The 22449-nt window shown below is 43.3% G+C and overlaps 2 protein-coding genes across 2 annotated transcripts; one reads left to right on the top strand and one right to left on the bottom strand.

Moving 5' to 3' along the window:
* The first annotated feature begins 1624 nt into the window (after positions 1–1624).
* LOC149956126 (acetylcholinesterase-like) lies at positions 1625–9996 on the top strand. The gene is made up of 4 exons (XM_090166772.1): positions 1625–2168; positions 7166–7216; positions 7356–8280; positions 9834–9996. Exons 1-4 carry the CDS (start codon positions 1625–1627, stop codon positions 9994–9996), a joined length of 1683 nt encoding a protein of 560 aa, XP_090022898.1.
* A 3560-nt stretch (positions 9997–13556) lies between these two features.
* Positions 13557–18987, bottom strand: LOC149956125 (uncharacterized). The gene is made up of 2 exons (XM_090166771.1): positions 18318–18987; positions 13557–13576 (listed from the first exon to the last, which is right to left on the bottom strand). Exons 1-2 carry the CDS (start codon positions 18985–18987, stop codon positions 13557–13559), a joined length of 690 nt encoding a protein of 229 aa, XP_090022897.1.
* Between the last annotated feature and the right edge of the window lie 3462 nt (positions 18988–22449).

The raw sequence follows: 22449 nt of genomic DNA, 5'->3' as shown, positions 1-22449 counted from the left end.
TACATCGATATTTAAATGATTAAACCGGGATTTTAATGATTAAACCGGGATTTAAGCAATAATAAGGGGATTTAAATGACTAAATCGGAACCTTGTTTATGTCCCTTATGACTTTGAAAACAGTTGCGTGACTTGATCTATAAAAGAGAAAACGATTTCTAAATAACTGGCTTACTGTACGGTGGTGCCTTGGGTATTAAGGCATACTTAACTTAAGTTTATAATTTCGAATAATTATGTTATTTCGTAGTGGTACAGCTATAAATACTTGGCCCACGAGGGGTCGGAGTGTGCAATAACTGGTGGCTTTACCGGGGAGTCGGGGTCCGGCTCTTGTAACCCAGCACTGGGAGATGTTAGCTCCGTCCAAATGGTCCTATTTCCACCTCTGACTTCGGTCCGGTGTGGGCTGGTAACTGGGCTTCGGCCCAGGCTAACGGAGAGGGGCCGGGCAAACTGGCAGTCTCGGCGGATTGAGTTGCCTGCTGTGGGGCTGCGGGCCTCCGTATGAGGGCACGGCGCCCATCTCCCGGCCTTTTGAGGTTCCACCGGGATATCCGGTGCCAGCTGTGCCGGGTTATGCGGGCTGCCGTGTGCCCGCCGTTCCCCTTTAGGCGCTCCTTCCAATGGGCTTGGCTCTCTACCTTTCTAGGTTGGGTGCCGGCTGGCGTTGCCAGAGCACCCGCTCTTATTCCCACTGCTGTGTGCGAAGTGGGGGCTGGTCGACCCATTGCTGCACCTTCTGCTGGGTTGAGTGGCTTGCGTCGAGGGCGCGACCATCAGTAGTGGGGTTCTGCTACCCATGCTGGTTTTGCCGCCTGTCCGGGTCTGTGGACGCTGGCGTAGGGCATAATGATGACAGACCTCCGGTGGTGTGGTTTCAATCTTATCGGGTACACCGGGCTATAAATCTGACGCATGTCCAGCTATAATTACTTACTGTAAAAAAATGACTTTAATAGGTCTACGCTTATTCTTCATTTCATTTAAAAATGTCAAATGTTCTTTTGTTTTTGGAAATTCTAAGTGGTTAATTCCAACATTAAAATAAAATGGAATAAATTATCTCCTACGAACAACTTGACCTCATATATCAGTGAAAAATAGGCCGATTTTAACCAAACCAAGTTCATTCTAACCTTTTAGAGTCTGCTCTTCCACTTTATCATTGAAACATTTTGTCTGGGACCTACCGGTGAAAAGATTATTTTTTCCAAAAACATGAGAAATACCCCGATTTTTGTTAAAATTTGAATTTAAAACAAAATTACGAGTCAACGAATAACCCCTGAAAATTTGGTACTTCTACACATAGTTTTTGCAAAAAACACTTGTATCGATCAATTTAAAACACCCTGTATTGAAAGTTTATCTTGCCTGTTGTAACGTTCGTTTAACTATACTACGTATCGCGAAGCACCTTCAAATCAAAGAGCCCTCCTCTCACCCACCCCCGTCGAACCAGTTCTCTGTCGTTATACCCTGCAGCTGAAATAACACGTACATCGTGTTATTTTTATAAGGTACGGTAGCTTTTGAATGCGACACCGCTATAATATCATCCGCAGTTCTTTGTCACTTTTATTCACGCAACGTGTATCGCAACAAGTCAAATTCTGTCAAAATGATCCGTTGTTTGTGGCTTTTGTCGTTTCTATACCTTCCATTTGGTCACGATTGCCAAACAGTAAAGGCGCCGAGTGGGTATTTGGAGGGCTCCATTCTGAAGGCGCCCAATCAGAAAAGCGTCACCGTTTATTTCGGTGTACCGTACGCCGAGCCTCCCGTCGGCGAGCTCAGATTTCAAGCTCCCAAAGAAGCCAAACCGTGGGAAGGAACGCTGCAGGCCAAACAGCAGTCCAAGCCGTGCGTTCAAGGAACCCCCAATCGAGGAGGACTTTATCCTCAGTTTGACGTATTTCTACCAGATGGAACAGAATCGAGCGAAGATTGTCTGTACCTCAACATTTGGACTCCAGGTGACCAGCCTCCTAAGGACGCCGCAGTCATGATCTTAGTTCACGGTGGCTCGAACCGTAATGGAGCGGGATCCGTTCCTTTGTACGACGGAAGCATTCTGTCTTCGGAAGAGCGGGTGATCGTCATTACGTTCAATTATCGTTTAGGTCTCTTCGGATACCTCTTTGGCGACGATGATTTATTACCAGGTATAATTATCTCTTGTAAGTTAACGTATTTTGAGTAAGTTTCAAAAACCAATTTATCTGAAAGAAACTCAATGGTGATGTATTAAAACTTTGTTGAAGTGTAAAAGATCTTCGAGATAATTAAAGTCAGCACCTGCAAACTAGCAGAAAACGTGTAGGGGGTTTAGGCTGTACACGCAACGGTACGTCTACACTTTTATAAGTCCCCACTACACATTTTCAGGCGCTGGCTTAACCTCTTTATAGCCGCGTTCACACTTACCCCTAAAATCGCTTCGTTTAGATAACTAGTTTTCGAAACCAGCGTGAGAAATCGCTTCGTTTTGGTTCGGGAAGCAACTTGTCCAAGTCCGCTCGTTTAGAATCGCTTTCAAAACGACAAGGCGGGGAAGTGAAATTGCTTGTATTTTCCAAAATAATGGGAATAAAATTCTAAATAATGTCCAATAATATTACTGTATGTATAGTAAACATGATTAACTAAGTGTTTTGGGATACATTTTAGTATTTTCAAAATTCTAGTCATAATTTGAAATGGCGTTAAGCCTTGGCTATAAGCGAACCGCGCTGAATAGATTTCGCACGTTTGAACCAAGAATTATCGTCGGTGGTCAAAACTAGCATACAAACCGACCTAAACTATGTTTTAGGCTCTAGTGTGAACGTGGCTTATTAAAGCATAACGCCGGTTTTAGTTTTGTTCAAACTCGTGTACTCTGGGTTAGCAACTGAAAGTAGGCCTAACTGATTTTAATGTTTCTCCTCGAACGTCCACGTTCTCCCGATGTCGTTGTAAAAACTTCTAAAGCGCTTTGCCTAACCTCTCTCATAAACTAGTCGACCAATAGAAAGTCGACAGGATGTTACGGATAAGCGTGTCAAAAATTAAGTGACGTGTTCTTTGGGTCATATTGAATCGAAAATGTCTCATGAACATGGGTCCCAAAATGCATTGCTTCCGAGTAATTGGCCCTCAAAAACGTCGAAAAACGGGCCAATGTGCACTTTCTATTAGTCCTTGTACCCAATTGTTTCCTTTTACTAACCATTGGTTTTTGTTTTCGAAAAAGATAAGAAAACGATTACTAGTATTAAAAGTGTGATATTGAATTTGAATAAGTATAGGATAAGTGTGTAAATTAAATTTTACGTAAAACGAAGGTGTTTCAAAGTGTCACCGTTGTTTAAATGACAGTTTCTAATTGAATTGGGATCTTTATATTCTTCGAATGTCATGAAACACGTACAAATTTAATTTAATTATTGGTTTAAAATGACCACCTTGGGCTTCGATACACGCATGGACCTGTCTTACAAATCATTCTTGACCCCGTTGGAAGATTCCAGGCGTGTCACGGATAGTTTCACAGGCATAAATTATTCGTATCATAGGTCATCAATGTCGCGAACTTCAGTCTTGTAAACCAAGTATTTAATGTATCCCCAGAGATAAAAGTCAGGAGGGGTTAAATCGCGAGACCAAGCGGGCCACGCAACGGTCCCTCCTCAACCAATCCATCTTAAAGGAAACGCCTCGTCATGAAGAGCTCTTACTTCTCGGATAGAGCAAGGATTCTATATTTTAGAAGGATAGGAAGTGACTAGGTTCCCCTGTATAAACGGCCTGCCGGGAAGAGCGTGGAGTTTTACAAAAGAGTGACGACACTTTTACCGCTTTTACTCACCCCAAGGCCAAATCGCTCAACGGCGAAATGGTGTTTGGCGCCTTCACGCTAGCGATATTTGACCTTGGCTGGGTAATTTTTGGAAGGAGCTACTGCGCAGTCGCGCGTTTTCTTCCCGGCGTGAAAGCGCCATCACTTCCTATCCTTCTAAAAATATATAATCCTTGGATAGAGTGTGGTGTAGCTCCATCGTGCACCACACCACATGCGCCTCAACGTTGCTTATGGTACGTCTTCCATGTGGTAATTGAACGAATGAGCCCCACCACTTTGTAGCCGAGAAGAGCTTACCTTGATGAGACGTTTCCTACGAGATGGATTTTTCGAGGGTTCACTGTTGCATGGTCCACGTGATATCCCGACTTTAATCCCTGGGGACACATTAAAGACTTGGTTCGCGACATTGATGACTTACGACAACGAATAATTGGTGCCTGTGAAACTATCCGTAACACGCCTGGAGTCTTCGAATGGGTTCAAGAATCATTTTTAGGTGGTCATTTTGAATAATTTTTATAATTAAATTAAATTTGTGCGTGTCTCATGACATTTGAAGAATAAAGAGATCTTAATTCAATTAGAAACAACGGTGACACTTTGAAACACTTTCGTCTTACGAAAATGTGATTTACACCCTTATCCTACTTATTCTAATTTAATATCACACTTTTAATACTAGTGATTGCTCTCTTATCTTTTTCGAAAACCAAAACAAATGCTTTTTAAAAGGAAACAATTGGTTTCAAGGACTAATAAAAACTGCACATTTTCCCGTTTTTCGACGTTTTGGAAGCTGAATTTTGACGGCCAATTACACGGAAGCAATGCATTTTGGGACCCATGTTCATTAGACATTTTCGACTCAATATGACCCAAAGAACACGTCACTTAATGACATGCTTATCCGTAACATCCTGTATACAACCAAATATTTTAATCAACTGGTTCACTAACAAACCAGAAGTTACTGACTAGCACACACAAAAATGAAATACGATGGAAATTAAGAATGTTAATGACAGATAGCCTGGCAGATAGGCAGGTAAGGGGACTGTGACCCTTCGAAACTGTGGACGAAAGGGTTCAGCCGAAGCGATTTGAAACGTTGGAACGTGCAAGAGTAACTGTTAACCGGAAATGATAAGCTCGGGCACGCTGCAGTGTTCATTATAAAAACATCTATTACTATTTTCTAGTAAAAGCAAGAAAAATACAATTTAACATGACAGAAGGTCGTTTTTTGTATTTTTTTCAAAATATAGGAATATTATGAAAGGAATTTCGCGGTACACAAAAGTTTGTTTAAAAGTTTATAGCGGATAAATGATCAGAGTTTCTTACTATATTTGAAATCCGGCCAAACTTCCGCCCCTATGTACTAAAAAATCAGAACTTAATCTAGTGGAACCCTTTTGGAGAACTATAGGAACATGGGAAGAATTCCCCTAAATCACCATCTACAATCACTACTACAACAAAGTTAGAATTGAAGTAAAATTTACAAATATTTGTACACTTTTATAATATTATATATATGTGAGGCTCGCTTCGCTCACAATGTACCCCACAAACTCAAAAACGTTCCTACGCACCTGAGCTTAGTGAGCGGAAATGACGAAAATGGAAAAATTTCCGCAAATCGGAAAAATAAAAAATTGAAACATAAATTACTTTTTAAGGGTTTTTAATGTTGTGTCAGAAAGGTAAATCGTTCAGTGGTAGCTTGTTGCACTGAGGGGAAAGAACTTGGATAGGGGTAAGAGTGACGTACGAGCTACTTCATCAAAATTTGAAATTTTCTAGGGGTGTGCAAAATATTTGGTAAGACCAAATAATTCGATCGACTACCAAATCGAATAGCGCTTGGAAAAGTTCGCGAATATTCGTTTTTCTTGATCAAATAGTCGAATATTCGAAAAGATAGGGAAAAGGTATTTGGTATTTTCAAATAGTTTGCAAACTGGTCGAATAACCGCTGGTCTTTTTGTAATATGTCGAGTTTCAAGGTTATCAGAGGATAATGCTGTGAAATTTCCGAACTAGTCCTCATTTCTGGCACCTCCCTTTATGCCACAGCGACCATATAAAGAGTAACTGGCACGTCCGTTATCCATACCATGTGTATTAAAACCCCTTAGCGAAAGGCAGAAGCTGTTTATTCTAGCGCCTATTATTATTCGCGTTTTCTCTGTTGTTATGTAATTTTCTAGAATAGCAAAGTAAAATTAAAACGTAAACCAAGTCCAGATCAAAACTAAAAACCGGGAGCAAGGTTGAAGTAAGTAACTTTTTGGATTTTTCTGTTTAAAATTTTTGAGTTCACTAAATTATTGACTTAAAATTATTATAAATTAAATGCAGTTTTTTAATTTGTAATAAAAGATCTGCTCCTTCGTGTTTTACATATATTTAAAAACTCGAGATTTTAATTAAGTGTTTGCAAACCATGAAGTATATAGCATGTCCTTTGATTTGAATTGTAGTTAGTAGTTACTTGTTATTATTTTGCAATGGTACCCAATTAAAATATATATAATAAGTTGATAACTTAAATCATAATTAATAATCATTTTTTCTTTGAAAAAGTCTAGTATTATAGTTTAAATTTATAAAATAATATAAAATAAAATAAAGTAATAATTATATATTTGGTTTAGTATTTTGCTATTTGCAAGTATAACGAACAGTGATTTCAATTACTTTCTTATTTCTTTTTACAAATATGCAAACTATTTGGTTATTTGAAAACCAAATACGTCGAATTATTTGATATTCGAAATACTATTTGCTATTTGATCAGTTAACTGGCTTAAATGTTTGACCTAAAAATATTCGACCAAATTATTTTACGTTATAAATATTCGATTTGGTATTTGACTTGCTTTGAAAAATAATATTTCATATTCGATTCGATCCCCAAAAAATGGTGTTTGCACACCTCTAAAATTTTCTCCACTCCAGCGCCGCCGAGTGAGGCGTTTTAGAACGCATGTTTACGGGCGAGTAAATCGAACAGAGAAAATCGCGCCAGACCATTGCTTGTACTATTCCAACTAGTAGGTTATGTAGTCTATAGTGAGACTAGCTCGAGATCGCTTGAAGTTTTAGCAGGTGCGAAGGTAGAATTGCCACACTTTTGGGTTTTATGTCGCTTTTGACAAAAGCCCAAGTTGGCCCATATCTAGTTTTACGTGTTAATAAACTATGTGTCATCTCAAAACATTTCATAACTTTACCACCTTTTCCACCGAGCTACATCCATATACACCGTGTTTTCTGAACTCCGTGCTGGATTAATTTAACTTAGTTAAGCACCCATTATGGAAAGTGTGTTTCAATTTCCAGAGCTGAATGACAATTTTGGTTAATTTAAAACCACGCGTCTTTATTGATAAGATTAAAACCAAATTTTTTCGATTAACGAGAAGTCTTTAGAATTGTCCCTCCGGTTTTGATCCAAATGCTGCGTATCTTTATCATTGTTTGGTTCAATTGTTTTCAGGTAACATGGCTTCGATGGATCAAGCACTGGCTTTCAAATGGGTGCAGAATAACATCGCAGCTTTCGGTGGAGATCCGAACAGAGTGACGATCTTGGGGCAAAGTTCCGGGGCATCTGCCGTCACACTTCATCCTCTGCTTCCGTCTTCGAGGGGTCTGTTCAATGGTGTAATAAGCCAGAGTCTTACCATCCTCGCAAAACGCACATTTTATAGTAAAAAAAAGTCGCTCCAAAAATTCAAAAGTTTATCGAATGCAGTAGGATGTAATAGCTCCTCAGACCAGAACCGTGAGATAGTTCTGTGTTTACGAAATAAGAGCGTAGACGAACTTTTAAATGGGTCCAATTCCAATAAAATCAAATATTCGTTAACGGTGGACGGTAAATATTTCCCGAAACCCCCCAAAGATCTGATCAAAGAAGGAAATTTAAACAAATCCATCGCCTTCCTGTTGGGGCACAACTCCGCTGATGCCTACCAACCCAACACCCTTTCTTCTGGCCTATTTAAAAACGAATCCAATTATCAAGTGTCCGAAGAATTTTTTGAAAACTATGTTTCAAACATTACTGACGGAACTCCAAAAGACGTGGACAAGTTAGAAAATATGTACAAAAATGGTTCTGTACCGGACGGTAACAATTTCAGAACAGCGCTCTTGGATTTTATCACGGACGTACGTTATACTTGCGTCCTCAATGAATATTCTGACTTGGCAACTTCAAACGGAAATGCGGTTTATAAGTACGAGTTCAGCTACGCTGCCAGCGCCAGTAAACTTTACCCTTGGCAAGAAGTTGCTCATAGTTACGAGCTCTATTTTGTATTTGGCCTTCCGCTAAATCCAGCGAAAGGTTACGATAGCACTGATGCCTTATTCTCGAAGAAAATTCTGAGTTATTGGGCTTCTTTCGCAAAGTGTGGGTAAGTCTTAAGTTTTCTACCATGATTATTTCTATCACAAGTCGCTGTTTGGAACTAGATTTCACAATTAATTCGAAAGCTGAAGTACATAAATAGATTTTTCTATTTTGAATTTTGGAAATTTACGTTTTCGGTTTGAGAAAACTAATTTTTAAAATGTCTGGGTCTATAAGTTTTTTCTTCTATCATTTTCAGGAAATTTTTCCAATCTGATAATTTATCCCTAAGATAAAGAGCGTGAAAAAGTATCCGTTGCCTAAGCCGAATGATTAAAGTTTATTAAAAGGTTATCATAATGAACATTAATGAATTTTACAAAGAATGCAATTTTGAGTCAATAAATTACCCTTTTCGCTGGCAAGGCTTCGTAAAGCGCTAACTGGTGTACTTTCAGTCAATTTGAAATTTTAAACAGTTTCGAAATTTTTTTTGTAATTGTCTGCGTAGTTACTGTTAGTCGCCAATGTCGAGAAAGTTTGGCATGACTATGACTTCCACGTAAATCTGATTCGCGTGAAACGAAACTAAAACCTATTTGTAAATTTGATCCATTAAAGTTTTGAATTTTCTGAAAAAATCTGCGATAATGGGGTATTCTACGTTTGCGGCGCGCTGCCATATACTTAGGGGTCATCAGGAACTAGTTAAGGTGGGGATTCTAAAAAATGATTCACGAGTTTTAATGGCAGAAATGAAACAAAACAGATGTCAAAATTTAAAAAAAATTATCGATATTTTGAATCTTAAGCTATTTGCAAGAACATAATTCAGATCACTCGGAATCAATATAGGACCAACGTTATCATAGAGTAACCCACTCAAAATTCTCAAATAGAGTGAAAGGCTATCACTGAAACTTGTTAACACTATTCGTACGCAACGTTATTGTTTTGAGGCGTGAATTATACAATTTGTCCTAAAGGAAGTTTATGTTCTAAAAAATGTAAAAAACCACATCAACGCTCTTCGGACTATATTTATTCACGCCTCGAAAACAAGTTGGCCTGTTTGGATTAATTTTTCATGCGCTTCCATCGGGCCTTCCACTCTATGCGAGTTGGTTACTCTATGATCGTTTGCTACGTTAGATCATGACCTCAAATTTGAATTGTTTATGAATTAATTTTTTTATGTTTAGCCATCAAACTACACCATCATTTTTACGCAAAACAGATTTCTGTCAGGGTCGTCTAGATTTAGTGGAAAATTAATGAAATAGTTTAGCTAAATAAATGAAATCCGAAAATCAGTAAGTGAAAATGACCTTTCCGCTATCTTAACCTTGGGAGAGTGGGGACCAGACGACGGAACGGGCGCCATTACGACGTATAGGGGAAGTTATTCAGTGGCGTAGCCAAGGGGGAGACAAAGGGGCACATGCTCCTACTTACTATATTTTTTTTCAATGGCGTGTCCACTCCGAAATCGACCTATCCTTAGTAAAGTTTTTCTTATTTTTATCCAAATATTTATAAATAATTAATACCATTTTCATATTTTTTTTCATTTTTATACAAACTGAATAATTTCATATAATATTGCGTGTTTTTCAGCACTCCCAATGGAAATGACGTTAATAATACTGAAGCGAACTGCAAATGGCCGATTTACACTGCCGAGAAAAAGGAAAACTTTATTCTTGACGCCAAGAGCACGGTTGTCAATGGCTTGTCTGTCGAGAAATGTTCCTATTTGGAAAAATTAACAACGTTGTAACTTTAAATTTTAAGAAATAAAGAATAATATATGATAAAATACGTTAATATGTTTTGTTTGCGTTAACACTTGGAGCAGTGGAGGATACAGAAAACACTCAAGGCGGGGGGGGGGGTGCTAAAAACATCTTGAGCTATGGGTGTAATAACAAATCATCAAGTCACATGCAAAGCTGAAGCCTCAAGGGGGGATGCGCGCCCCCCATATGTATCCGCCACTGCCTTGGAGCCCCAGATTGTTCAGTTTTTACCTCTTCGATAAACTTATGTTCCCAAGTAGAGGTATTACAATCACCGTGTCTGTGTGTGTGTGACTGGATGCGGAAACGCGTTCGCGGTATCGGGGTGAAGTGTAAAAACCGCTTACGCAATTTCTTAAATTGTGGAAAAGGTGTTTTCCAAAAACCGTTCTTCCTTCCATTGCATATTGTGAGGTGACGTGTTCGAATGTTTGAGTGTATTAAGTTGGTGTGTTTGTATTTTTACACTCCATCTGCTACTAATTTGGGACGAACCGAGCGCTAGGGGTTACTTTAAACATCTAAGTATCCAAATGGAAAGGCCTCCACCATAGGCTCAGGGCATATGTTTTGTTATCAATTTGCGAAAACATCGGGTGTGATTTGAACCCGGGGACTCCTGCTTGACAAGCGAGTGTTCTACCACAGAACCACAGACACATATTACGGAATAATGATATTTCAAAAAAACGTTTTGTCGAAAATCCGTTTTCCTTTACGTATTAACTTCAATTTATTCTATAATATTTTGAATTTTTATAAATTAAAACGAAAATTAATTAATTATTTTAATATAAAGTACGGTCGTGGCCAGGAATCGACCCCGCGTCATATTTTAAACCGGCGGATTGTTTACCGCCGAACTTTGAAACGCATCAACGTTTTGACGTGCGTAAAAAAAAGTACATGTATTATAACGCACGCTAGTGGAAACCAAGCTTTACGAGGAGAGGTATATTTTGGCTTGCCAACTTGTATTCCTTAGGTTTGATTATTTTATGTGGTATGTTTTTATATCACGTATTTCATTGTTAATAGTGGTATTTCCCTAATCATTGCACTCTTACTCAAATAGTGTGGTTTTGTTTTACGTTGGGAAATTAAGTTTTATGGCGTCTCTATTATCGAGTAGTTTCTTCCTTCAGCACCGTTGCCTCAGAAAAACGTTAGGAATAATTTCTTATGTTTCCCATTATTTATGTAATTTGGCCGCTTGGAGGTTGGCGCGATAATTTTGAGCATTAAATATATTTCGGTCATTAACATTTAAATTGTTCTTGGGAAAATGTTTTCTGAGTTCAAATAAAACCTGGGGAACAGGATGAAGTAATATGGTCGATCTTACAAAATTGTTAGTGGCTTTGTTTGGTACGCGTTTTCTTTTCAGCGTTGGTCACTTTTAGTTTAGCTACAACATTTTACGCGTGCTTTTACAGGACAAATTTGAGGGGTCCGACATTCGTGCAATTCCCGTACATTCTAGAGAAAAATGATTTTAGTAATTTCGAAATCAACTTCATAATCCTGAAATCTGTTCGAAAGTTAGTTCCAAAATTTCAAAATCAGCCTTATAAACAAGAAATCAACACGAAAATCACGCTCTGAAATCTCAAAATCAGCCTTATAAATCAGAAATCAACACGAAAATCGCGCTCTGAAATCTCAAAATCATTTTCTGATTTCGGAAATCACTAGAGATTCAAAATCCCGTATGCAAAATTTGCAAATGTCGGTGCCCTCAGGCAAATGTTTTTGAAAAACGTCTGTCCGGGATGCGGGTCAGACGTCAGAGTAGTTTCCATTTTATTACTGAAAATTAATATACATCTATGGAGGGAATTTTTTGTCCATCGCCGCTGCGCGCGAGATGAGAGAAAACGACGCCCTAGTGGTCATAATACGAAGAATTGCCACGATACGTTCACTACGCGGAGTATTAAAGTCAAATATGAATAATTGCCTTAATCATCCTGTCTATTAAGGATCGCGGCGTAAGATTAACAATCGCACAACGAAAAAAGTTCATTGAAACGCGTACTAAACAATCTATTAATTATTTAATTAATGATTCTTACGCAGGGATGTATTAACCATTAGGCAGAGTAGGCACGTACCTAGGCGACATTTTCCTGGGGGAGCCAAAATTCTGAGTCTCTGATACCCCCCCCCCCCCCCCGTCGAAGTACTTGGCTGGCTCCAACTTAGCTGACAATGCCAAGAAGCGGCAATTGTTTTTTTTTTGTGCCTGGAGGTGCCGAAAGGGTTAATTCGCCCCGGTTCTTACATATTACCTTAAAATTTTAAATATTTGTTCCGGTATGCCTACAGATTCGTGAGCTGGCAGGAGAGATGGTTGGTGCACATTTCCTGGAAGCATTTCGTCTATAAATCGCAATAAAAAGTCGCTAGCTGACTTGGGGCTCGGGTATTAGCCTAGCTGGTTAATGACATCCCCCAATACAGCAAAGTATATAAAGGAAATGGTTCATATTGAACAGTGTGATCCTCAATTTAGTTCAAGCAAGGGATTTATGCTGCCAGTTATTAAAAATAGACCAAGAGGTAAACGAAATTATATTATCGCCTTAGCGAACTTGTTACCTAATGACATCGTTCTAAATGACATCGCACTTACTGACCCGGTCCCTAGAGATCTCAACCGGATATGGTTTTTTCATGCCTTTTTTGTAAATAAAATGAAGCAAGATTAGGTGAACAAATATGTTATGATAATCAAATGTTTAGAGACCTCCGGGAGTAGTGGCGTACTCCTGTAATCCCAAGCGTCTGGGAGGCAGAGTTTGTGGATGGCCGTGTGAGGACGGCCACCAAACCCCCAATGGGGGGTCGGAATACTTCCGCCATGCATCAGATTTATAGCCCGGTGTACCGGTAAGATTGAAACCACACCACCGGAGGTCCATCATCAAATGCCCTACGCCAGCGTCCACACGCCCGGACAGGTGACAAAACCAGCATGGGTAGCAGAACCCTACTACTGATGGTCGCACCTTCAACGCAAGCCGCTCAACCCAGCAGAAGTTGCAGCAATGGGCCGACCAACTCGCCACTTCGCACAAAGCAGTGGGAATAAGAGCGGATGCTCTGGCAACGCCAGCCGACACCCTACCTAGAAAGGTAGAGAGCCAAGCCCTTTGGAAAGAGCGCCTAAAGGGGAACGGCGGGCACACAGCAAACCCGGCACAGCTGGCACCGGATATCCCGGTGGAACCTCAAAAGGCCGGGAGATGGGCGCTGTGCCCTCATACGGAGGCCCGCAGCCCCACAGCAGGCAACGCAATCCGCCGAGACGGCCAGTTTGCCCGGCCCCTCTCCGTTAGCCTGGGCCGAAGCCCAGTTACCAGCCCACACCGGACCGAAGTCGGAGGTGGAGATAGGACCATTTGGACGGAGCTAATACTTCCGCCACGGGTGTCCCCACCCCTGTCCTCACGTATCCGTCCGTTGGCCAGTGGCCGTTACACATATCTCGCCCTGATTAATCAGATCTTCGCCGGGCGCACGGTCTTCTCAGACTCAATCAGCCCTTCATTCTTCCATCTTTGAATAAAAAAATGTTTAGAGACCGTTCAAAAATTACTTAACGGAGTATTTTATTATTTTTTGTTGTAACCAGATTAATCAAATATTTTAAGTTATTTATGTCGTTCTAAATATAATGATAAATTGTCTAGTGGTAAAATGATAAATAAATGGTTTAATTTTTAATTACATTTTATAATTCTAATTTTTATGGTGCTATGATATTTGAGGGAAGTTTTGAGTATTTGTAACGGTTTTTAGACACTAACTACACGGCCATGCTAGTCTAATCGCGGTGTTAATAATATTGTTATTTGTTTATTTTATATTTATGTAAGTCAATCGCCCTCGTTAAACTCATTTACGGTTTGGTTTTTTTTTAAATAAATGAAGTGTATTTTAAAAAACTAGCTTTAATACCCGGTCTTAGTTTTAATGAATTAGATCTGATTTGTACGTAAGAAAGGTAAACGCTGTAGCAAAAACGTAGCACGCGTAGCAAAAACGCAACATGCGTAGCAAAAACGTAACACGCGTAGCAAAAATGTACCACACGTAAAACGCGTAGCAAAATGTAACACGCGTAGCAAAAACGTAACACCCGTAGCAAAAACGAAACACGCGTAGCAAAAACGTAACACCCGTAGCAAAAACGAAACACGCGTAGCAAAAACGTAACACGCGTAGCAAAAACGTAACACCCGTAGCAAAAACGAAACACGCGTAGCAAAAACGTAACACCCGTAGCAAAAACGAAACACGCGTAGCAAAAACGTAACACGCGTAGCAAAAATGTACCACACGTAAAACGCGTAGCAAAATGTAACACCCGTAGCAAAAACGTAACACCCGTAGCAAAAACGAAACACGCGTAGCAAAAACGTAACACGCGTAGCAAAAACGTAACACGCGTAGCAAAAATGTACCACACGTAAAACGCGTAGCAAAATGTAACACGCGTAGCAAAAACGTAACACCCGTAGCAAAAACGTAACACCCGTAGCAAAAACGAAACACGCGTAGCAAAAACGTAACACGCGTAGCAAAAACGTAACACGCGTAGCAAAAATGTACCACACGTAAAACGCGTAGCAAAATGTAACACGCGTAGCAAAAACGTAACACCCGTAGCAAAAACGAAACACGCGTAGCAAAAACGTAACACCCGTAGCAAAAACGAAACACGCGTAGCAAAAACGTAACACGCGTAGCAAAAATGTACCACACGTAAAACGCGTAGCAAAATGTAACACCCGTAGCAAAAACGTAACACCCGTAGCAAAAACGAAACACGCGTAGCAAAAACGTAACACCCGTAGCAAAAACGAAACACGCGTAGCAAAAACGTAACACGCGTAGCAAAAACGTAACACGCGTAGCAAAAATGTACCACACGTAAAACGCGTAGCAAAATGTAACACGCGTAGCAAAAACGTAACACCCGTAGCAAAAACGAAACACGCGTAGCAAAAACGTAACACGCGTAGCAAAAATGTACCACACGTAACACGCGTAGCAAAAAGTCCTGAACTACTTAAAAATTCCAACTAAACCTCCCATTCCACAAAGTCCCTTTCTTTCACACTAACTCCCCTTCTACGAATTTCACACTAACTCCCCTTCTACGAATTTCACACTTACTCCCCTTCTACGAATTTCACACTAACCCGTTAAAAAGTTTAAAGGTCGGGACGGGCGCAAGGAACTCAAGAGAGGAGAAAAGGGAAGCAAAGGGGTGGAAGTCGAGAAAAAAATTAATGCCAAGACCAACCGGAAAATAGATAAGGGTCATCTTCGATAACGCTAAACAGCGTCCGGCAGGCCGAATTAGGCCCTTACTCCGCTGTATAAACTCTGCGGAGCAGCTAAGGAGGACACTCTCCATGTACTACTCGTCTGCCCTCTGCGTTCCCTCGGCACAAATCAGATCAACTGGCGTTTGGCCAATCGTGACGACCCTTTAGAACTACTACTTGGTCTTGCCGGCTCCCCTTGGAATTTTGAAATGGTCGCCTCCATCCTTACACTTTGGCAAAAACTCAAACTTGCCTTAATTAGTCCCTATATCAGTATTCAGTTCCCCTCAATTCTCTTGCCTATTTTCGGTGCCATTTATATTTGTATTTTTTGTATATCTGTATTTCCAAGAAACTATATAGGTATTCACTTGGAACGTCTAAGGAAGATTTTTACGGCCGTGATGAAGCTCGTAGAAACGGGCGTGTCTTAAAGCGGGAAAACTCACGAGAAAATCTCTCGCGCCTCGCTGCCCTAATTCGACGAAAACTCGTCATTAAGCCTAGTCATGGTTATTATATTATTAGCTTACCTGATTATCTCTTTTATAACCATAAAAATACCTGAAATTAGGTATCACTACACTTCTTTCGCGAAGAACATAATAATTACTTCAAAATATTAAGTACGATTACAAATTGAAGTTTTTAAATAAATTGTTTTATAAGCCTTTTTTGCGCGGGAAGATCGCCTATTCCTTACCATGACGACGCATTCTTTTCGCGTCAAACCTCGAGCCAATGAATTTGAAATGTTGTGTTACGTCTTACACTTGACGTAGTTCAGCCCCGCCTTTTTCTCGACGCGCTTTCGTATCACCGTCCCAAAAGAACCTTAGACATTCCAAGTGTAAGGTCTCTATAGTTTCCTGGTATTTCTGTATACAATTTGTATTTTATATTTCATTTATTCCATTTGATATGGATTCTATATCCATTTAGTTTATTTTTCTTGTTTAACTTGTTCAGATAATATCTGTTTTTATTTCTGAAGGTGCTGCCATTACTGATTATCTGTGTATATTTTTAACGCGCTGCTGTGCTCCATTTTCGGAGCCGCTCTGTTCCAAAGGAGTATAAGTTCGCTTACGGCAAATAAAAACCTTTAAACCCTTTAATCTTTTAGGCTATAGAGTCTTCCCAATCGACCGCCATTACCTTACAGTCTACTATTTTTTTGGGAATTTTGATGGGCGCGTTCATTTTGAGTTTACCCCCCTTAACCCCCATTCTCCATATCCTAGAACCAAAGACCCTCGCCTAGGTAATGGCCGACTAGCGGGCGGCCAAAAAGAGGGGTCGAAAAGACGCGAAAAAGAGTGTATACCGAGTGTTAACTAAAAAACGATACACGACCAATAACTCAAAATGTGTTTTATTTTGGAATTGGAAATTTTCAGAACCTTTAACCTTGAAGGTCATTCAAAATTTATCTTGAGAACCATTAGAGATACAAAGTTGATTTCAATTAGAAAGTGTTTCCCGTCACATTTTAGGTCTAAATAGCTTTGATCATACCTAAATTGACCAATAACAAGTCGAGGGATTTGAGAAAAAAACAGGAAGGTTGTGATGAAAATTATCCAGAGACCAGGTTGAAAGGCTAATAACTCGAAAAATACTCATGCTAGGGTATAAAAATTTGCAAGACATACTCATCCGGTAGGGGGTCTTTAAAATTTGCAAACTCGGATGACATGATTCAACTCAAGTTCATTCAATGCGTATCTCGAAAAACAATGGATTTAAAGAAATATTTTCAATTCACACACCTTTTAAATTGGAACTATGTTTATAAATGTCTTTAACCGGGTAGAAAACACCATGATGAAAAACCTTTCAAATTGGAACCTCTGGATGCTATGCTCGGCTATGATACTTATGGTCTTACATGTGAAATCGCGTGCTAATGGTATTCAAAAACATTTACATGTAACCATAGATGGGCAAAACTCCGGAGTTTCACTCCGGAGTTCCGGAGGGAATGCCAAAAACTCCGCAACTCCGGAGAGAACTTCCATAAGTTCGGAGAGCCTGATAAATACCTCCAATTTTGCAGAGTGACAAGGGATTTATTAGAGGAGTGAACGATTACTCCGGAGAGATGGAGGGAAAAACAATACCACTACGATTGGAGGGTGGAGGGACGGAGGGAAAAGTGTTGGAGTGATAGTCTTCAGCCGGAGGGACGGAGGGAAAAACAATACCACTACGATTGGAGGGTGGAGGGACGGAGGGAAAAGTGTTGGAGCGATAGTCTTCAGCCGGAGGGACGGAGGGAAAAACAATACCACTACGATTGGAGGGTGGAGGGACGGAGGGGAAAGTGTTGGAGCGATAGTCTTCAGCCGGAGGGACGGAGGGAAAAACAATACCACTACGATTGGAGGGTGGAGGGACGGAGGGAAAAGTGTTGGAGCGATAGTCTTCAGCCGGAGGGACGGAGGGAAAAACAATACCACTACGATTGGAGGGTGGAGGGACGGAGGGAAAAGTGTTGGAGCGATAGTCTTCAGCCGGAGGGACCGAGGGAAAAACAATACCACTACGATTGGAGGGTGGAGGGACGGAGGGGAAAGTGTTGGAGCGATAGTCTTCAGCCGGAGGGACGGAGGGAAAAACAATACCACTACGATTGGAGGGTGGAGGGACGGAGGGGAAAGTGTTGGAGCGATAGTCTTCAGCCGGAGGGACGGAGGGAAAAACAATACCACTACGATTGGAGGGTGGAGGGACGGAGGGAAAAGTGTTGGAGCGATAGTCTTCAGCCGGAGGGACGGAGGGAAAAACAATACCACTACGATTGGAGGGTGGAGGGACGGAGGGGAAAGTGTTGGAGCGATAGTCTTCAGCCGGAGGGACGGAGGGAAAAACAATACCACTACGATTGGAGGGTGGAGGGACGGAGGGGAAAGTGTTGGAGCGATAGTCTTCAGCCGGAGGGACGGAGGGAAAAACAATACCACTACGATTGGAGGGTGGAGGGACGGAGGGAAAAGTGTTGGAGCGATAGTCTTCAGCCGGAGGGACGGAGGGAAAAACAATACCACTACGATTGGAGGGTGGAGGGACGGAGGGGAAAGTGTTGGAGCGATAGTCTTCAGCCGGAGGGACGGAGGGAAAAACAATACCACTACGATTGGAGGGTGGAGGGACGGAGGGGAAAGTGTTGGAGCGATAGTCTTCAGCCGGAGGGACGGAGGGAAAAACAATAACACTACGATTGGAGGGTGGAGGGACGGAGGGGAAAGTGTTGGAGCGATAGTCTTCAGCCGGAGGGACGGAGGGAAAAACAATACCACTACGATTGGAGGGTGGAGGGACGGAGGGGAAAGTGTTGGAGCGATAGTCTTCAGCCGGAGGGACGGAGGGAAAAACAATACCACTACGATTGGAGGGTGGAGGGACGGAGGGAAAAGTGTTGGAGCGATAGTCTTCAGCCGGAGGGACGGAGGGAAAAACAATACCACTACGATTGGAGGGTGGAGGGACGGAGGGGAAAGTGTTGGAGCGATAGTCTTCAGCCGGAGGGACGGAGGGAAAAACCATACCACTACGATTGGAGGGTGGAGGGACGGAGGGGAAAGTGTTGGAGCGATAGTCTTCAGCCGGAGGGACGGAGGGAAAAACCATACCACTACGATTGGAGGGTGGAGGGACGGAGGGGAAAGTGTTGGAGCGATAGTCTTCAGCCGGAGGGACGGAGGGAAAAACAATACCACTACGATTGGAGGGTGGAGGGACGGAGGGGAAAGTGTTGGAGCGATAGTCTTCAGCCGGAGGGACGGAGGGAAAAACAATACCACTACGATTGGAGGGTGGAGGGACGGAGGGGAAAGTGTTGGAGCGATAGTCTTCAGCCGGAGGGACGGAGGGAAAAACAATACCACTACGATTGGAGGGTGGAGGGACGGAGGGGAAAGTGTTGGAGCGATAGTCTTCAGCCGGAGGGACGGAGGGAAAAACAATACCACTACGATTGGAGGGTGGAGGGACGGAGGGAAAAGTGTTGGAGCGATAGTCTTCAGCCGGAGGGACGGAGGGAAAAACAATACCACTACGATTGGAGGGTGGAGGGACGGAGGGGAAAGTGTTGGAGCGATAGTCTTCAGCCGGAGGGACGGAGGGAAAAACAATACCACTACGATTGGAGGGTGGAGGGACGGAGGGGAAAGTGTTGGAGCGATAGTCTTCAGCCGGAGGGACGGAGGGAAAAACAATACCACTACGATTGGAGGGTGGAGGGACGGAGGGGAAAGTGTTGGAGCGATAGTCTTCAGCCGGAGGGACGGAGGGAAAAACAATACCACTACGATTGGAGGGTGGAGGGACGGAGGGAAAAGTGTTGGAGCGATAGTCTTCAGCCGGAGGGACGGAGGGAAAAACAATACCACTACGATTGGAGGGTGGAGGGACGGAGGGGAAAGTGTTGGAGCGATAGTCTTCAGCCGGAGGGACGGAGGGAAAAACCATACCACTACGATTGGAGGGTGGAGGGACGGAGGGGAAAGTGTTGGAGCGATAGTCTTCAGCCGGAGGGACGGAGGGAAAAACCATACCACTACGATTGGAGGGTGGAGGGACGGAGGGGAAAGTGTTGGAGCGATAGTCTTCAGCCGGAGGGACGGAGGGAAAAACAATACCACTACGATTGGAGGGTGGAGGGACGGAGGGGAAAGTGTTGGAGCGATAGTCTTCAGCCGGAGGGATGGAGGGAAAAACAATACCACTACGATTGGAGGGTGGAGGGACGGAGGGGAAAGTGTTGGAGCGAAAGTCTTCAGCCGGAGGGACGGAGGGAAAAACAATACCACTACGATTGGAGGGTGGAGGGACGGAGGGAAAAGTGTTGGAGCGATAGTCTTCAGCCGGAGGGACGGAGGGAAAAACAATACCACTACGATTGGAGGGTGGAGGGACGGAGGGGAAAGTGTTGGAGCGATAGTCTTCAGCCGGAGGGACGGAGGGAAAAACAATACCACTACGATTGGAGGGTGGAGGGACGGAGGGGAAAGTGTTGGAGCGATAGTCTTCAGCCGGAGGGACGGAGGGAAAAACAATACCACTACGATTGGAGGGTGGAGGGACGGAGGGAAAAGTGTTGGAGCGATAGTCTTCAGCCGGAGGGACGGAGGGAAAAACAATACCACTACGATTGGATGGTGGAGGGACGGAGGGGAAAGTGTTGGAGCGATAGTCTTCAGCCGGAGGGACGGAGGGAAAAACAATACCACTACGATTGGAGGGTGGAGGGACGGAGGGGAAAGTGTTGGAGCGATAGTCTTCAGCCGGAGGGACGGAGGGAAAAACAATACCACTACGATTGGAGGGTGGAGGGACGGAGGGAAAAGTGTTGGAGCGATAGTCTTCAGCCGGAGGGACGGAGGGAAAAACAATAGCACTACGATTGGAGGGTGGAGGGACGGAGGGGAAAGTGTTGGAGCGATAGTCTTCAGCCGGAGGGACGTAGGGAAAAACAATACCACTACGATTGGAGGGTGGAGGGACGGAGGGGAAAGTGTTGGAGCGATAGTCTTCAGCCGGAGGGACGGAGGGAAAAACAATACCACTACGATTGGAGGGTGGAGGGACGGAGGGGAAAGTGTTGGAGCGATAGTCTTCAGCCGGAGGGACGGAGGGAAAAACAATACCACTACGATTGGAGGGTGGAGGGACGGAGGGGAAAGTGTTGGAGCGATAGTCTTCAGCCGGAGGGACGGAGGGAAAAACAATACCACTACGATTGGAGGGTGGAGGGACGGAGGGAAAAGTGTTGGAGCGATAGTCTTCAGCCGGAGGGACGGAGGGAAAAACAATACCACTACGATTGGAGGGTGGAGGGACGGAGGGGAAAGTGTTGGAGCGATAGTCTTCAGCCGGAGGGACGGAGGGAAAAACAATACCACTACGATTGGAGGGTGGAGGGACGGAGGGGAAAGTGTTGGAGCGATAGTCTTCAGCCGGAGGGACGGAGGGAAAAACAATAACACTACGATTGGAGGGTGGAGGGACGGAGGGGAAAGTGTTGGAGCGATAGTCTTCAGCCGGAGGGACGGAGGGAAAAACAATACCACTACGATTGGAGGGTGGAGGGACGGAGGGGAAAGTGTTGGAGCGATAGTCTTCAGCCGGAGGGACGGAGGGAAAAACAATACCACTACGATTGGAGGGTGGAGGGACGGAGGGAAAAGTGTTGGAGCGATAGTCTTCAGCCGGAGGGACGGAGGGAAAAACAATACCACTACGATTGGAGGGTGGAGGGACGGAGGGAAAAGTGTTGGAGCGATAGTCTTCAGCCGGAGGGACGGAGGGAAAAACAATACCACTACGATTGGAGGGTGGAGGGACGGAGGGGAAAGTGTTGGAGCGATAGTCTTCAGCCGGAGGGACGGAGGGAAAAACAATACCACTACGATTGGAGGGTGGAGGGACGGAGGGAAAAGTGTTGGAGCGATAGTCTTCAGCCGGAGGGACGGAGGGAAAAACAATACCACTACGATTGGATGGTGGAGGGACGGAGGGGAAAGTGTTGGAGCGATAGTCTTCAGCCGGAGGGACGGAGGGAAAAACAATACCACTACGATTGGAGGGTGGAGGGACGGAGGGGAAAGTGTTGGAGCGATAGTCTTCAGCCGGAGGGACGGAGGGAAAAACAATACCACTACGATTGGAGGGTGGAGGGACGGAGGGAAAAGTGTTGGAGCGATAGTCTTCAGCCGGAGGGACGGAGGGAAAAACAATAGCACTACGATTGGAGGGTGGAGGGACGGAGGGGAAAGTGTTGGAGCGATAGTCTTCAGCCGGAGGGACGGAGGGAAAAACAATACCACTACGATTGGAGGGTGGAGGGACGGAGGGGAAAGTGTTGGAGCGATAGTCTTCAGCCGGAGGGACGGAGGGAAAAACAATACCACTACGATTGGAGGGTGGAGGGACGGAGGGGAAAGTGTTGGAGCGATAGTCTTCAGCCGGAGGGACGGAGGGAAAAACAATACCACTACGATTGGAGGGTGGAGGGACGGAGGGGAAAGTGTTGGAGCGATAGTCTTCAGCCGGAGGGACGGAGGGAAAAACAATACCACTACGATTGGAGGG

This window comes from Leiobunum rupestre, chromosome 2 (genome assembly GCF_980474605.1).
Source record: "Leiobunum rupestre chromosome 2, qqLeiRupe1.1.hap1, whole genome shotgun sequence".
Lineage (NCBI taxonomy): Eukaryota > Metazoa > Arthropoda > Arachnida > Opiliones > Sclerosomatidae > Leiobunum > Leiobunum rupestre.
Note: the sequence above shows the minus strand (reverse complement) of the source record. Positions and strands in the feature narration are given on the sequence as shown.

Coding starts and splice junctions, on each gene's coding strand:
- LOC149956126 (XM_090166772.1), top strand. CDS start 1,625: ATGATCCGTTGTTTGTGGCTTTTGTCGTTTCTATACCTTCCATTTGGT. Junction 2,169..7,165: donor CGACGATGATTTATTACCAG/GTATAATTATCT, acceptor AACTTAGTTAAG/CACCCATTATGGAAAGTGTG. Junction 7,217..7,355: donor AGAGCTGAATGACAATTTTG/GTTAATTTAAAA, acceptor AATTGTTTTCAG/GTAACATGGCTTCGATGGAT.
- LOC149956125 (XM_090166771.1), bottom strand. CDS start 18,987: ATGGTTTTTCCCTCCGTCCCTCCGGCTGAAGACTATCGCTCCAACACT. Junction 13,577..18,317: donor TCCACCCTCCAATCGTAGTG/GTATTGTTTTTC, acceptor TTTTATTCAAAG/ATGGAAGAATGAAGGGCTGA.